Below are 17490 nucleotides of genomic sequence, written 5' to 3' on the forward strand. Positions count from 1 at the left end.
GGTATCATTATGATGTTGGATCAATTGTTACCTTACTTGCAGTTTTGATCGCATTTGTTGTTGCATTTAAATGTTTTGCATGGTTGTATCTTAGTTTCAATGTATATTTTAATTAGATGCTCTAGAGAGTTGTATTTTGATCTATGAAAACTATATGTATGAACTTTATGTATTTATTTTTTCAGTAATAACATTTGATCACTACTATACTTTGGATTTAATGTGATGATGAACTTGTATTAAGTTGGTCACTTCTCTATTCATGATGTTCTGTAATAGTTTTTTATATACTTAATTATATAATGCATGCAGCTGAGACGATAATGGATGTACCGTGACCAACGCACCTCCGACTACATTGATGTCTTGCATAATTTTCTCGAACTGGCTGAGGCAAACAAGTAGAATGGTTTTATGTATTGTCCATGTACTGTGTGTAGGAATACGAAGGATTACTCTTCCTCGAAAACCCTTCACTTGCACCTGCTTGAGAAGGGTTTCATGCCACACTATAAGTTTTGGACCAAACACGGAGAAAGAGGGGTTATTATGAAATACAATGAAGAAGAAGAGGATGATGACAACTATACATATCCTATGTTCCCTGAATACGGTGATACTGCAATGGGGGAAGCTAAAGATCAAGAGGCACCAGATGTGCTTGTTGATGATGATCTTTGCTAGGTCATTATTGATTCACAGAGAGAATGTGAAAGTGAAAGGCATAAGTTGACGTTCGATCGCATGTTAGAGGATCACAAAAATGAGTTGTACCCAAATTGTGAAGATGGTAATACAAAGCTCGGTACCACAATGGAATTGATGCAATGGAAGGCAGAGAATGGTGTATATGACAAAGGATATCAGAAGCTACTGAAAATATTGAAGAACAAGCTTCCAAAGGATAACAAATTATCTGATAGTACGTACAAAGCAAAGAAGGTTGTCTGCCCTCTAGGATTAGAGGTGCAGAAGATACATGCACACCCTAATGACTGCATCCTCTATCACGGTGAGGAGTACGAGAGTTTGAATGCATGCTCTATATGCGGTGCATTGCGGTATAAATCATATGAGATGACCCTGGTGATGTTGAGGGCCAGCGCCCCAGGAAGAGGGTGATGTGGTATGCTCCTATAATACCACAGCTGAAACGTCTGTTTTAAAACAAAGAGCGTGCCAAGTTGTTACGATGGCACAGAGAAGGCCGTAAGAAAGACGGGATGTTGAGAGTACTCGCTGACGGGTCGCAGTGGAGAAAAATCGAGAGGAAGTGGCAGGACTTTGCATATGACTCAAGGAACGTATGGTTTGGTTTAAGTGCATATGGCATTATTCCTTTTTGGGAGCAGAGCATAAATCATAGCACCTGTCCTATAACTCTATGCATCTATAACCTTCCTAGTTGGTTGTGCATGAAGCAGAAGTTCATTATGATGCAGGTGCTCATCCAAGGCCCTAAGCAACCTGGCAACGACATTGGTGTGTACCTAAGGCCATTAGTTTAAGAACTTTTAAAACTTTGGGATAAAAAAGGTGTACGTGTGTGTGATGAGCACAAAAAGCAGGAATTTGACCTACGAGAGTTGATGTTTGTAACCATCAATGATTGGCCTGCTCTTAATAAACTTTCAGTTTAGACAAACAAGGGATACAACTCATGCATACACTGTTTAGATGAGACTGAAAGTATATATTTGGACAAATGTAAGAAGAATGTGTACCTATGACATCGTTGATTTCTTTCGAGCAGGCATCACTTAAGAAAGAAAGGCAAGCATTTCAAAGGTGAGTCACATCAATGGAAGAAGCCTGTCCTCCATATAGGTGATGTTATATTTGATATGGTCGAGGATTTACATGTAATCTTTGGAAAGGGTCATGGCGGACAATCTATTCCGAATGACGCTGAGGGACACGCACCCATGTAGAAGAAGAAATCTATATTTTGGGACCTACCTTATTGCACAGACCTGGAGTCCTCTCTGCAATCGACGTGATGCGTGTGACGAAGAATGTTTGCGTGAACCTTCTAGGCTTCTTGGGCTTGTATGGGAAGACAAAAGATACACCGGAGGCACGGGAGGACCAGCAATGTATGAATGAAAAAGACGACATGCATCCAAAGTAGTATCAAGGTCCTGTCAGCTACGGTCTTACCAAAGCAGAGAAGGAAATCTTTTTTGAATGCCTCCTCATCAGTATCAAGGTCGTGTGTGGCTTCTTGTAGAATATAAAGGGAATAATAAATATGGAAGAGATAAAATTCCAGAGCTTAAAGTCTCATGACTACCACGTGATTATGACGCAATTGCTTCCAGTTGCATTGAGGGGGCTTCTACCAGAAATGTTAGATTAGCTATTGTGAAGCTATGTGCATTCCTCAATTCAATTTCTTAGAAGGTAATCGATACAGAAACTCTACCAAGGTTACAGAATGATTTTGTCCAATGTCTTGTCTGTTTCGAGTTGGTGTTCCCACCATCTTTCTTCAATATTATAACGCACCTCCTAGTTTACCTAGTTGACGAGATTGCCATTCTGGGTCCTCTATTTCTACACAATATGTTCCCCTTTGAGAGGTTCATGGGAGTCTTAAAGAAATATGTCTGTAACCATGCTAGGCCAGATGGAAGCATCTCCAAGGGCCATGAAACAAAGCAGGTCATTCAATTTTGTGTTGACTTTATTCCTGACATTAAGCCGATTGGTATCCCTCAATCGCGGCATGAGGGGAAACTGAGTGGAAAAGGCACACTAGGACCAAACTCAATAATATGTAGGGACACGCATTCTTGGGCGCAAGCACACTACATAGTTCTACAGAATTCTACCTTGGTGACCCCGTATATCAATGAACACAAGAATATTCTACGCTCCAAACATCTGGACTTTCAGCGATTGGTTGCAAACACATCTCATGGATAACAACATTGTTAGAGATGGCCTTTACTTGTTGTCCAGGACACCATCTTCGACTGTATTGACTTTCCAAGGGTACGCGATAAATGGGAATACATTTTACACGATCGCAAGATAAAAAGAGCACCAACCAAAACAGTGGTGTCCACTTTGATGCAGCAAACAACAATAGGGCAAAGGAAACATATTATGGTTACATAGTGGACATATGGGAACTTGACTATGGACGTGATTTTAAGGTCCCTTTGTTTTGGTGCAAATGGGTCAATATGTCTGGAGGCGGGATACAGATAGACCTGCAGTACGGAATGACAACAGTGGATGTCAACAATCTTGGGTACACAGACGAATCATTCGTCCTAGCCAATGATGTGGCGTTGGTTTTCTATGTGAAGGACATGTCTATCAAACCGAGAAAAATAAAAGATAAGGAAGAGAATGGATAATACGATTATCCAAAACACCACATAGTTCTTTAAGGAAAAAATAAACATCGTGGGAGTGGAGCACAAGACACACATGTCAGAAGATTATGAAAAGTTTCATGAAATTCCTCCCTTTAAGTGAAGTCCGACCCAAGCATCATGTTAAATGGTGAAGATTATCCATGGTTATGGTGCAATAAGCAATAATATTATCCAAGCTTTGATATACAATATCACTGGAGTTACATGTCAAAAATGAAATCCCTTTGTAATAGATGAGCTTTTGTCCAAAACCATTATACTTCGAAAGAGATTGTCCAGTTTGTACATGAAATGCATCCAGTTTTTGCAGTAACCCTCTCAACTTTTTAGCACATGCTATGTGCGTGAAATTATGATACCATGCCAAGTTTCAACCTATTTAGAGTTCATTTGTATTGCTTTTCAATTTCAGGGCCATTTAGCTCAAAAAATTCATTAAATGCATGAAAAATAGCAAATGAAGTGAGAAAAGGGTTGAAAATTGATGATGTGGCTTTGAATGGTGCATATTGAATGCACAAAAAGTCTAGAGTTAAAATATGTTAAAAAATGAAATCCCTTTGTAATAGATGAGTTTTCGTCTGAAACCCTCATACTTCGAAAGAGATTGTACAGTTTGTACACAAAGTGCATCCAGTTTTCGTCGTAACCCTCTCAACTTGTTAGCACATGCTATGTGGGTGAAATTATGATACCATGCCAAGTTTCAACCTTTTCAGAGTTCATTTGTAGTGCTATTCAATTTCAGGGTCATTTAGCTCAAAAAATCATTAAATGCATGAAAAATAGCAAATGAAGTCGGAAAATGGTTGAAAATTGATGATATGGCTTTGAATGCTGCATATTGAACGCACAAAAGGTCTAGAGTTAAAATATGTTAAAAATTAAATTCCTTTGTAATAGATGAGTTTTCGTATGAAACACTCATACTTCAAAAGAGATTGTCTAGTTTGTACACGAAGTGCATCCAATTTTTGCGGTAACCCCCTCAACTTTTTAGCACATGTTATGTGGATGAAATTATGATACAATGCAAAGTTTCAACCTTTTCAGAGTTCATTTGTAGTGTTTTTCAATTTTAGGGTCATTTAACTCAAAAAAATCATTAAATGCTTGAAAAATAGCAAATGAAGTCAGAAAAGGATTGAAAAGTGATGATGTGGCTTTGAACGGTGCATACTGAACGCAGAAAAAGTCTAGAGTTAAAATATGTTAAAAACTGAAATCCCTTTGTAATAGATGAGTTTTCGTCCGAAACTCTCATACTTCGAAAGAGATTGTCCAGTTTGTACACGAAGTGCATCCAGTTTTTGTCGTAACCCTCTCAACTTGTTAGCACATGCTATGTGGGTGAAATTATAATACCATACCAAGTTTCAACCTTTTCAGAGTTTATTTGTAGTGATTTTCAATTTCATGGTCATTTAGCTCAAAAAATTCATTCAATGCAGGAAAAATAGAAAATACTAAACTAAATATTCAGGTCGTCTAGAAGGGATAAGCTTGTGACACAATTGCAACCTTTGTTAAGGATATTGACTCTTACTAAGTGTGTATGCACCAAAATAAATTAGGTTAAGAGAAAGTATTAGGTTAAACTAATTACTTAACAGAAAAGAAAATATAACATTATTAGGTTAACAAAAAGTATTTTATAATATTCTTAATTTGCACTGCTTTTCAATTTCAGGGTCATTTAGGTCACAAAACTCATTAAAATAATCAACTAAAATCCTTTTATAAAACTCTAATAGCAAAAAGAATCAACTAAAATATTTTGTTATGATCAACTAAAACAAAAATATAGTATTCTTCAATAGCACAAAGAATCAACTAAAAACCTTTTATAAACCTCTAGTTATGATCAAAATAATATTAACTTAAAATTTATGCAACTAAAATTATCAAAGTGTTTTTTATTAAAAACTTTAATACCAAAAATAATTATCATAAACTATTTTTTCTTAAAAACTTTAATAGCAAAAAAACATACAAAAAACTAAAAAAATGCCCGCCTACTATGCCAACACGACGTGCATACGACTAGAAACCCATGTACACATGGCCCTGTTGAAAATATGCCCTAGAGGAAATAAAAAATTAGTTATTACAGAAAGAGTAAAGAGACTTGCTGGTAACAAGATTGAACTAGATATGCAGATACCGATGATCGAATCTCGGGCAAGTAATATACCGATGGACACAGGGAACAGTATACGGGATTGATTGAATCCGTGACATCGTGGTTCGTCCGATAAAGATCTTCATAGAATATGTAGGAGCCAATATGAGCATCCAGGTCCCGCTATTGGTTATTGACCGGAGAGTGTCTCGGTCATGTGTGCATAGTTCTCGAACCCGCAGGATCTGCACACTTCAGGTTCGGTGACGTTCCGGTATAGTTGAGTTATGTATGTTGGTGATCGAAGGTTGTTCGGAGTCTCGCATGAGATCGGGACGTCACGAGGAGTTCGAGCATGGTCCGTAAATGAAGCTTGTACCCAAGATTGTTCAGATCCACTGTTGTCATTCCGTACTGTTGGTCTACCGTACCCCTGACATATTGACCCATTTGCACTGAAACAAAGGGACCTTGAAATCATCTCCATAGTCAAGTTTCCATATGTCCACTATGTAACTATAATATGTGTCATTTCCTCTCTTGGTTGCTGCATCAAAGCGGAAACTGCTGTTTTGGTTGGTGCTCTGTTGATCTTGGGCGATCGTGTAAAATGTATTCCCATTTATCTCGTACCCTTTGTAAGTCAATACAGTCGAAGATGGTTCCCTAGACAACGAGTACATCTCTTCAGAAATAGTGTTGTCACCCATGAGACGTTTTTGCAACCAACTGCCGAAAGTCCTGATGTGTTCATATGTAATCCACTCGTCACACTGCTTCAGGTGTTTGGAGCACAGAATATTCTTGTGTTCATCGACATACGGGGTCACCAAGGTAGAATTCTGTAGAACTATGTAGTGTGCTTGAGACCAAGACTGTCCGTCCATACATATTATTGAGTATGCTCCTAGTGTGCCTTTTCTAGTCAGTCTCCCCTCATACCGCGATTGAGGGAGACCAGTCTTCTTAAGGTCAAGAATGAAGTCAACACAAAAGCCAATGACATCCTCTATTTGATGGCCCATGGAGATGCTTCCTTCTGGCCTAGCACGATTACAAACATATTTCTTCAAGACTCCCATGAACCTCTCAATGAGGAACATATTGTATAGAAATACAAGGCCAGAACGACAATCTCGTTGACTAGGTGAACTAGGACGTGCGTCATGATATTGAAGAAGGATGGTGGGAACACCAGCTCTAAACTAACAAGACATTGCACCAAATCACTCCTTAACCTTGGCAGGATTTCTGGATCGATCACCTTCTCACAGATTGCATTGAGGAATGCAGAGAGCTTCACAATGGCTAATCAAACGTTCTTCGATAGAAGCCCCCTCAATGCAACCGGGAGCAGTTGCGTCATAATCACGTGGCAGTCATGAGACTTTAGGTTCTGGAACTTTTTCTTTGCCATATTTATTATTCCCTTTATATTTGACGAGAAGCCAGACGGGACCTTCATACTGAGCATGCATTCAAAGAAGATTTCCTTCTCTTCTTTGGTAAGAGCGTAGCTGGCAGGACCTTCATACTGCTTTGGATGCATGTCGTCTTTTTCATGCACACGTTGATGTTTCTCCCGTACCTTCGGTGAATCTTTTGTCTTCCCATACACTCGCAAAAATCCTAGCAGGTTCACACAAAGATTCTTCATCACGTGCATCACGTCGATTGCAGAGCGGACCTCTAGGTCTTTCCAATAGGGTAGGTCCCAAAATATAGATTTCTTCTTCCACATGGGTGCGCGTCCTGCATCGTCAGTCGAAACAGATAGTACGCCAGTACCCTTTCCAAAGATTACTTGTAAATCATTGACCATATCAAGTATGTGATCACCAGTACGGATGGTGTGCTTCTTCCAGTGATTTTCCTCACCTTTCGAATGGTTTCCTTTCTTTCGACATTGATGGTTGGTCGGAAGAAATCGACGATGCCCCAGGTACACATTCTTCCTGTATTTATCCAAATATATATTGTCGGTGTAATCTAAACAGTGTGTGCATGCGTGGTATCCCTTGTTTGTCTATCCTGAAAGGTTATTGAGAGCGGGCCAATCGTTGATGGTTACAAACAGCAACGCATGTAGGTCAAATTCCTCTTGTTCGTTCTCATCCCACACACGTACACCTCTTCCATTCCATAACTGTAAAAGTTCATAAACTAATGGCCTTAGGTACACATCAATGTCATTGCCGGGTTGCTTAGGGCCTTGGATGAGCACTGGCATCATAATGAACTTCCACTTCATGCACAACCAAGGAGGAAGGTTATACATACATAGAGTCACAAGCCATGTGCTATGCTTCCTTCTCTGCTCCCCAAAAGGATGAACGCCATCTGCACTTAAAACAAACCACAGGTTCCTTGGGTCACCTGTAAAGTCGCTCCAGTTTCTCTCGATCTTTCTCCACTATGACCCGTCACCAGGTGCTCTCAACTTCCCGTCTTTCTTACGGTCTTTTATGTGCCATTGCATCAAATCGGCATGCTTTTTCTTTCTAAACAGACGTTTCAACCGTGGTATTATAGGAGCATACCACATCACCTTGGCAGGAACCCTCTTCCCGGTGCACTGGCCCTCAACATCACCAGGTTCATCTCTTCTGATCTTATACCGCACTGCACCGCATACCGGACATGCGTTCAAATCCTCGTACGCACCGCGGTAGAGGATGCAGTCATTAGGGCATGCATGTATCTTCTGCACCTCCAATACCAGAGGGCATAAAACCTTCTTTGCTTCGTACATACTGTCGGGCAATTCGTTATCCTTTGGAAGCTTCTTCTTCATTATTTTCAGCAGTGAACTAAATCCTTTGTCAGATACACCATTGTCTACCTTCCATTGCAGCAATTCCAGTGTGGTACCAAGATTTGTGTTGTCATCTTTGCAATTTGGGTACAACCCTTTTTTGTGATCCTCTAACATGCAATCGAACTTCAACTTCTCCCTTTCACTTTCACATTCTCTCTATGCATCAACAATGACCCGACGAAGATCATCATTGGGCACATTGTCTGGTTCCTCGTGATCTTCAGCTTCCCCCATTGCAGCCTCACCGTATTCAGGGGGCGGGTAGTTGTCATCATCCTCTTCTTCTTCTTTGTCTTCCATCATAACCCCTCTTTCTCCGTGCTTGGTCCAAACATTATAGTGTGGCATAAAACCCTTCTCAAGCAGGTGGAAGTGAAGGGTTTTAGAGTTGGAGAAAGCCTTCGTATTCCCATAGATAGTACATGGACAATGCATAAAACCATTCTGCTTGTTTGCCTCAGCCGCTTCGAGAAAAGTATGCAGGCCCTTAATATACTCGGAAGTGTGTAGGTCGCCGTACATCCATTGCCGGTTCATCTGCATGCGTTATATAATAAAGTGTATTAAAAACCATTACAACATATCATGAATAGAGAGGTGACCAAATTAATAGAAATTCATCATCACATTAAAGCCAAAGTACAGTAGTGACAAAAATAAATATATAACATTCATACATAGTTCTCATTATTGGAAAACATATAGCTCTCTAGAGCATCTAATTAAAACATACATTGAAACTAAAAAAAATTAAATGCAACAACAAATGCGATCATAACCGCAACTAAGGTACCAATTGATCCAACGACATAATGATACCAAGCCTCAGTATGAATGGCATATTTTCTAATCTTTCTAATCTTCAAGCGCATTGCATCCATCTTGATCTTGTGATCGTCGACGATATCGGCAACATTCAACTCCAATTTCATCTTCTCCTCTTCAACTCTTTGTAATTTTTCTTTCAAGTAATTGTTTTCATTTTCAACCAAATTTAACTTCTCGACAAGAATTTCTATGTCGGTTGGAATTTCCGGTTCACATACCTCCTAGATTAAAAAATATATGTCACGCTGGTCGGCATAATTGTCATAAACACTAAATAAAACAAATAGTTATAAAACATAATATATACCACATCCAAATCATAGACACGACGAGGGCCGGCGGAGGCGGATACCAAAACCATCGCACTATATAATAACAAACAATAATAAAAGTAAGAAAATTACACAAGTATCTATCTAAATCATACAAGTAAGAAAATTTTTATTTTAGAAAGAAGATAATAAGAAGAGGCTAACCAGGATGGTGTCGGCGCCGAGATGGGCGCGAGCGATCAACGGCGGTGAGGACGGGGACGAGACAGGACTGACCGCCAAAGCTAGACAAATCTTGAGGAAAATGGAGCTTGGACAAGGAGCTTCGAGAGGAGAAACATTAAGTGTGGCTCGGGCATTTCATCGAACACCTCATGTGCATAGGAGGTGAGCTAGAGCATCACAAAGCTCTCCAACGGTCGTCCAAAAAAAACAGAGCAGTGCACTACTCTGCTCGCGGGCAGGGAGTATATATAGGCCAACCATTGGTCCCGGTTTGTGGCTGGAATCGGGACTGAAGGACAACATTTGGTCCCGGTTCAAGCCACAAACCGGGACCAATTGTTGTAGGCCAGGCGCGAGGCCCATTGGTTCCGGTTCTTGTCTGGAACCAAGACCAAAGGGGTCAGACGAACCGGGACCAATGGCCCATGAGGCCCGGCTGGCGCCCTGGCCTCACGAACGAGGACCGATGCCACCATGGGTCCCGGTTCGTGAGTGAACCGGGATTAATGGGATTTCAGGATTGGACCGAAGCACTGTTTTCTACTAGTGACCTCCTTTTCTATGAAAAGGAGACAAGGCGACACCTGATATAGGAGCTCTTCCGCTCGTACCAGGGCTTGTACCAAGTGACTTCACCTCCCTCTAGTCAACTACTTTAACCATGTGCCTTTGGATCGTGGAGGAAAGAAACAAAGAGTCAAAGACACAAGAAATATCACCAGAACCAAGAATCCTACACTCTGGAAGGGATGCGGGGGAATTGATAGAAGGGCTCCGCCATGCTATCATCTCGCCCAAGGTGACTCCAGTATCAACCACCGTCATCAACATCCCACATTCATCCCTTTGTAATACCAAACCATAGGTGGAACCCTACATGTATTACTTCGATATTTCATCCATGTCTTCCATGATTCACCTTGTGATGTTTGCCGTCTCTATGTCTGAGTAATACCCTTAGTTCTTAGAGATATGGAGGAACCCTAGTATGGTTTGGTGTTGAACACCGATAGGTTTCGACATCCTCCTTGTATGTTTATGTTAATAATCTCTGGGGTTTGGTGAAGTCAACCACTCAACATTTGCCTTTAGGGTCGGGAAGCTTATTACTTCGGTGTGATGACGGGTTTGCACAGGTATTGCGGTAGCAGAAGTTATCTCCCTCATTGATTGGCCACTCAATAGGGTACCAGTGACTGCCTTTAGCTGCGTCCATGGGGAAACCGTTAATCATGGATTTGAAATCTGTTGTGGGATGTAACGGTGGCGGCGTATGTGATACGTGATTGCCTATCTGTACTTGACTCCACCCACTTATAGAAACATAGATAGTGGTTTATTTATCCAGATCTAGAACTATGTGTTAGCATACGTTATGTTAGACACATCTTAGTGGGGAATCCAAACTCGCTGAGAACGCCTTAGCCCTACCAGTTTCATCATCTTCATTCACTCCCTTTTGTCCTTTTACTTTAATCTTGCATTTTACTCTCAGTCGTCAATCACTTGGAACAATTTTAATTTATGTTTCCACTTGCTTTGGACTGTAAATAACTTTAAGGCACATCTATGTAAACCATTATAAGAGGCAAATACCATTTTCTATGTTCCCTCTGGGGTAAATCGGTACTCTTACTTTAGAAACTCTATAATTATATTCTATGCAGTTACGGATCGGCCGTCCATGCTCGCAACATCGAGGGGTGTCCTTCCCCACCATTGTCATTTTAAATTTAATCTTACATTCGCCAATGTGTACTATATAAATCAACATATAGTGTATGTGTAGGTTTCCATTATTTGAGGGCATGTGTGTCATTGCGGTTTTGTCTGTGCACAAGCGAACATGCAACATGGACTCATAAATAATTTAATGATGTGTAACTCTAGCCACTTACAGTCCCATGTATGTTTGTTTCATAGGAATGTATCTGATAATCATGTTATTTTGTAGCAGGCAGGGTCGGTCCTGAGGTTTTGGGGGACCAGGACGAAACTAGAATTGAAGCGCCCTAATACAAACACCAAAATAATAATCGATATTTGAACGGCAAAATAGCAGGATGTCACACGTTCAAGTGAGGGAATGACATACCAAGGCTTGATCCTCCGTGCTAATCATACAAAATGTGTATGAGCGTTAGGGCATTTAAATTTCCAGTATGTATACATTAAATCTTATCAATAAACACTTAACATGCCGAAAACTCATATAAAATAAGAAATAGACCTTTTGTAACACATCGTCATGGTGTGTGATGGGTGTGTTGCATCCACTTGGCGACTTGGCCTCTCATCTCCTGGGGTTCCCGGGTGGGGGTTGGAAATGGGAAATTTGGGAGTCAAATGGCACCACACACATGCACAATGGATTCTCGTGGTTGGCTATCTTTATCCTGAAAAAATAATGGTCATGATTTGGTTGTTTACTAATCATTATCATCCTAGTGTAATTGACAACTCTTACACACTCTTTAGAACTACAACAGAAAGCTAATATGAGTCGGTAAAATTGACACCTACTTGACATTGGACATCTTCCAACTCCCAATTATGTCCTTCCTGGATGAAATTAAGAAAAAAGATTATGTTGCCTCCTATCCGATCATTTTTTTTGTTTTTTGCTGCTCTACATGTTCCTTTCTTGAAACTTCACTATCAACATCATGTCCATGAGTCATGCGAGCAAAAAGGATGTTGTTAAGCTTTTACATTTACCCCGCATCCTTTCTTAAAACTTCATTATCAACATTTACAGGGAATCATGGGTGGGTGGGCGAGAGGGTAATCAATCAGGAAGGAAAGATATGGTCGCCTTGTACTAATTGGCCGGCGCAGTGAGTTGCACCAAGCGGTAGATGAACTTGTGACACCAATCAAAGTACATGATCCATCCGGCGGTGTAGGCCAAAATCTTGGTTTCACATCGATATTGTGTGCTCACATCAGGTCTCAGGGTTGCAAGGCGGAATCTTTTGCGTTCCCTTTAAAAGAGCAATCTCAATGTGTCGTTCTTGCTGCCTTCATCTAGGACTTTGGACGGTTGAATATGCAGCACGGGCCTAGGTTGGGGCCCCTTGATTTCGAGGGACCTATACGGCCGTAACTCCCGCTCCACCCCCCTCTGGGTCAGGACTGATAGCAGGGAAAAACTTGAATGCAAATCTTATGGTGATTGGCATAAACAACACGGTAATATACACATGCGGATAAACCCACGGGTGCACACACCATACACACACCACATACTTCTACATAGAGCTACATATGCTTTTACTCATATGATACTGACATGGCACACCTATCCATGTTGCTCAGTCATTCGATCTCGATCGACGTTTTTAATGTCTTGAGGCCAGCCGCGTCCTTAATGAGTCTGATGGAGTTGCCAAAATCTTCTAAAAGCTCATGACAGTTTGGGAATTGTGTGTCATCAGCAGCTAGAATTACCTTCACGGTGCTACCGTAATTCAGGTAGTGCACAATCAGAGCCTATAAAATCCAGAGAATAAAATTCAAAACGCATCAATTATACTATTTTAGAGATTGGGTCTTGATATATTGTAACTACAAAACAATAATCTTTTTATACTGTATTGATGGATCCAATCCAAAATGCTAGGGTGGGCCTGAGGTGAGTTGGGCTGGGCCTTTTAGATTTTCCTTTTCATTCGTTCAGCGAGTACATAGGCTGGGCCAAAATCTTAGGATGGACCCAGCCCCACTCTACACCCTACTAGATCCGTCCATGCGTTATAGGTTAATCAGACTTTGGTATAAAAATGTTATGATGCTCCATTTACAACTCGATGCACATCTATGACTTCTAAATAAGATACATAATTAGGTAAAACATACACTCAATTAAATATCCACCCTTACATGCACAATTAACTTTCCATTTACTAAATGCAAGGCAAAGTATTTTTTGGTTAAAAACTCCGGGCAACACAAGCTTTGCACGTGCATTAAGGAAGATATAGTGCCTACATAGCTTGTGTCATATTTTCTAATGCACAATGGCAATTTATCCATCGCCGCATAGACGTGTGGCACTCGGGTGTAGGTGCACCCAATATGCAAAAACAAAGTGAAAAAAATGGAAAATTCTGGACAGAGATGTGTCCAACAGTTGTACCCGTATAAAAAATCGTGAAAGACCACCTACCAACGTATTGTGGACGACAGAAAAGAAAATGAAGACTATGTACAAGTTACTATTCATGAACAGCGTACTAGGAAATTTGTTCTTTTTATCTGGAATCAACGGAAGTTTATTCCTAGGCTAAACTTTTCATACGGGTACAAAGGTAGGTCAACTTTGTATACAATTTTTTTGGGGGAATTTTTGACATTTTCTGTAATTACTATAGAAAAAATCCTTATCAGGTGTACCAACACCCGAGTGCCACAGGGGATTTTCCATGTATCCTCTGCCTTCTTTTGGCTTGATCATAGATGGATACTCTCTGAACCTTAGACGTTGCATATACTTGCATTACCAACTCTTTTTACCCACAACCTCCACCAAAATGCCCTAGTTTTGCGGGACGGATTCGAACTTAGCTTATATAGCCATCTAACCTTGGCTACTAACTATGAGCTTTTATCTCTCTTAGATCTCTTATGCAGGGTCTTATAGTACTCCAAGACCACATTAGAACTTTATGGATCAACATTAACCACTTGGGGCTTGTATGTCGCCCTCTCTTCCTAGTTGATATAACCCAAGTTGCACATCAACTGGGACTCACAAGTGCCAAACAAAGTCAAAAATATTGGTTGGCTACTTCACATCAACAGGTTGATCAAGAAAGAAATTCATGACCACAAAACCTTGAAGGATTACTATGAAGCATGCAATTCATCTCTGCCCCACCTTTAGGCAGCTTGATAACAATTCGTCCACTCCAGTCTCACACTCTCTTGCAAGCTTCAACCTGATCCTCTATCCTCTCCTAATCGTCTAGAAGATACTGGATGCTCAAAATTCGAAAGTGTTCCACAACATTGACCTAACACAGCGTCCACAACAATACAAATTGTTGGTGGCTTGATCATTTGGTCACATAGACTTAAAATCCTTGAACATAAAGTTCACACCGGTCTATTCCGTGATTAAATCTCTCATGGACAACTTTTTTTTGAACAATATTTTTAAAAAAGCTGAACAATAATATTATTACTATTTCTCGCATAGACAACTTGACTCTTAGCACTATCTTCTGGGGAAAAAATGAGGTGCTGAGCTTCTGAAAGTTCAAATTTTACGAAATGAGAGCAATATATCTGTGTGCTACATAGTCTTGTGGTTTACTACGTATTTTTTGAAACCATAAGTTTCTTTTTATTTGAAGCAACCAAAGAATGCATCTATTTTGGATGTAAGGCCATAGTAGTGACTTACTTGAGGTTGTCCGCACGCGCTGATTGCCATGAAGGCGATTGGGTGCCCACATAATGTTATATGTTCAGCAGGCCCAAGGACATTTGATAAGACTATGCTTGTACGTGTGGAAAAGCGGCGGAAGACAAAAGCTCCTATCTGCTTTCGTTGACAAGTTGCAGCATAATTAGAAACATGAAATAAACATAGTGCTTCTTATTCGGCGTCGGTGCAATGCAGTCCTGGGAAGAGAATATAAAGTACAAGAGAGCAGAAAATATATATACCTTTGCACCAAAGTATTTCACCAAAAAGTTACTAGCAACATGTGAGAAAATGACTTCTAAAGAGCTCTTTTTCTTGTGTATGGACCTTTTTGCCTTGCGAACATACTCAAGGGGATCATCGTGCCAGGCTATATGAAATGGACACATGAGGATGCTAAGTTGATTCCCTGTCTCTACCTTGGTAACATATATCTGTTCATAGTTGAAATAAGAAAAACTGAAGTAATATATATTCTACATAATTATGATGAAGGGCATGAATGTTGTAGTGTTTATGTGGCGTTTAATTGATTTTCTCACATATTTGAGAAAAGAAAGTTCTTACTTGTCTGCTAGAGAGCGGCCTTATGTTGACAGGGAGGATTGATCGCAAGCGGATCTTCATAGTTTTAGCATTACCTAAAATCAAAGACAATAAAGTAGAATGTTTAATTATATAGATGTCTAAAAAAGACATATTCATACTCGTTGTCCACTTACCGGACTTCCTAAAGTAATATTGTGAAAGAGCCATTGAAGCCACACCAACTAGCACGTCATTGATCGTCTGTGAAAACGAAAAGAAGAAATTAAGAAGTCAAATCAAGAGATATATTTCTAGTACTATTTTACTTGGTCAATATAAAGTTCAAATGACTTTTGGTACACAGTTCATGGCAGTCTTGATGAGCTTAACGTCGTCAAGGTTAAGGCTCTGGTGCACCAGGCGCTTGCGGCGGGGAGACTCGCCCTTGTCCGGCAGACGAGTGAACATCGTGGGTGGATCTCTCAAGAACAATAATGTCGCACTAAGCAACGCGACATCCACTAGCGTGTGCCACACCAACACAAAGTATGACCAAACCCATGCCAGGCAGTCGCCTAGCGAAGATAGTGAAGGGCGTGGTCGCTGTTTGTAGATCGCGCCTGTGCGTCTAGGCAGCGGTGGCATAGCCGGCAGCCTCTCCGGATCATCCGTGCTCCGTGACGAGGCCATGAGGAGCGTCATGATCGACATGCCGTCACCAATGGAGTGGTGTACACGGAGCACCGTGGTGGAGGTTGCCTCGGAGGTTGGGAAGTCGAGGAAGTGGAACTCCCATAGAGGACGGCGCTTGTCCATAGGAAGTGTCGACAACGACGCCACGTAGTCCTCCACGGCCTTTTCGGGGTCAGAAGCCACGGCGGCGGTATCCATTCTCGGGACAACAATGTGGTTGTCCACATTTACCGTTGTTTGCACCCATCGTGGCTTGCCATCCTTGAAACCATCCATTACCTGAACACGTATGTGTTAAGAAGGATTTGAGAGGGAGAGGTGCATAAACTACGGAGTATAGCTAGTACTATATCAGGCGCCAACAAAAGATGTTCTTGAAGTTAGTACCTGAATGCTGCGGAAGCGTGGGAAACGAGGTATCAGTTCTGTTTCGATGCCGGCGCGGAAGACGGGCAAGTTCACCGGCGTGCCGAGACCCATCACGAGGACGATGTAGACACCCATCTCCTCCATGACTCTCCCGAAAGGGCTCATAGGGTCCTCATCCGTGGAAGTGTCAGCACATCCCTTCTCCGTCGACGACACACGCACGGAGAGCGGCCGGTTTGCTGGAGTGGCTACGTTCGCCCCTACTTCCATGAGTGATCGGTTCCCGGCTCGAGCGACCGGTGCATGCGACATATATATAGGATTAAGAAGGCGATGTCCCTATTACCTACGGGTACGTGTTATACTCTACCTATTAATTACCTGGAATACAGTTGATAAGCTTCCATCCTGCGCCTGCAATACCTACCTTTTAATGATAATTGGTAGTGAGTGAAATGCACTCACAACCACTACAAACTATTTGGTAGTCTGCAATTCCGTCCCTTAGTTTAGAAGATACTCGTCTAGATCACCGAACTTGTCTATACGGTTTACATACAGTTCTAAACGGGTGGCCTCGTTACTATACTGATGTGTAACGTATCTGACAGCTCGGACCTGCTATTTCGTATCACGCTTAACACTATCTGTATACTAGTAAACTCTGTAATGATAAGTAACTAGTAAACTGTTCGTGCGTTGCCACAGCCCAACAAATGAATTTGTAAACAATGCTCGTGTTCCTCCCCTCATGAGCGAGCACAACACATATGCAGGCATCTTTTTCTCGCTGTTCTTACAAACACCACACACTC

General features: G+C 41.1%; 1 protein-coding gene across 1 annotated transcript; it reads right to left on the minus strand.

Annotated features, from left to right (window-relative positions):
• Positions 1-12972: 12972 nt before the first annotated feature.
• On the minus strand, positions 12973-16945 carry LOC123439395 (wax ester synthase/diacylglycerol acyltransferase 11-like). Its single transcript, XM_045116111.1, has 8 exons — positions 16694-16945; positions 15974-16585; positions 15808-15874; positions 15653-15726; positions 15328-15519; positions 15058-15199; positions 13479-13480; positions 12973-13146 (listed from the first exon to the last, which is right to left on the minus strand). Exons 1-8 carry the CDS (start codon positions 16943-16945, stop codon positions 12973-12975), a joined length of 1515 nt encoding a protein of 504 aa, XP_044972046.1.
• Between the last annotated feature and the right edge of the window lie 545 nt (positions 16946-17490).

This window comes from Hordeum vulgare, chromosome 3H, assembly GCF_904849725.1.
Source record: "Hordeum vulgare subsp. vulgare chromosome 3H, MorexV3_pseudomolecules_assembly, whole genome shotgun sequence".
NCBI lineage: Eukaryota > Viridiplantae > Streptophyta > Magnoliopsida > Poales > Poaceae > Hordeum > Hordeum vulgare.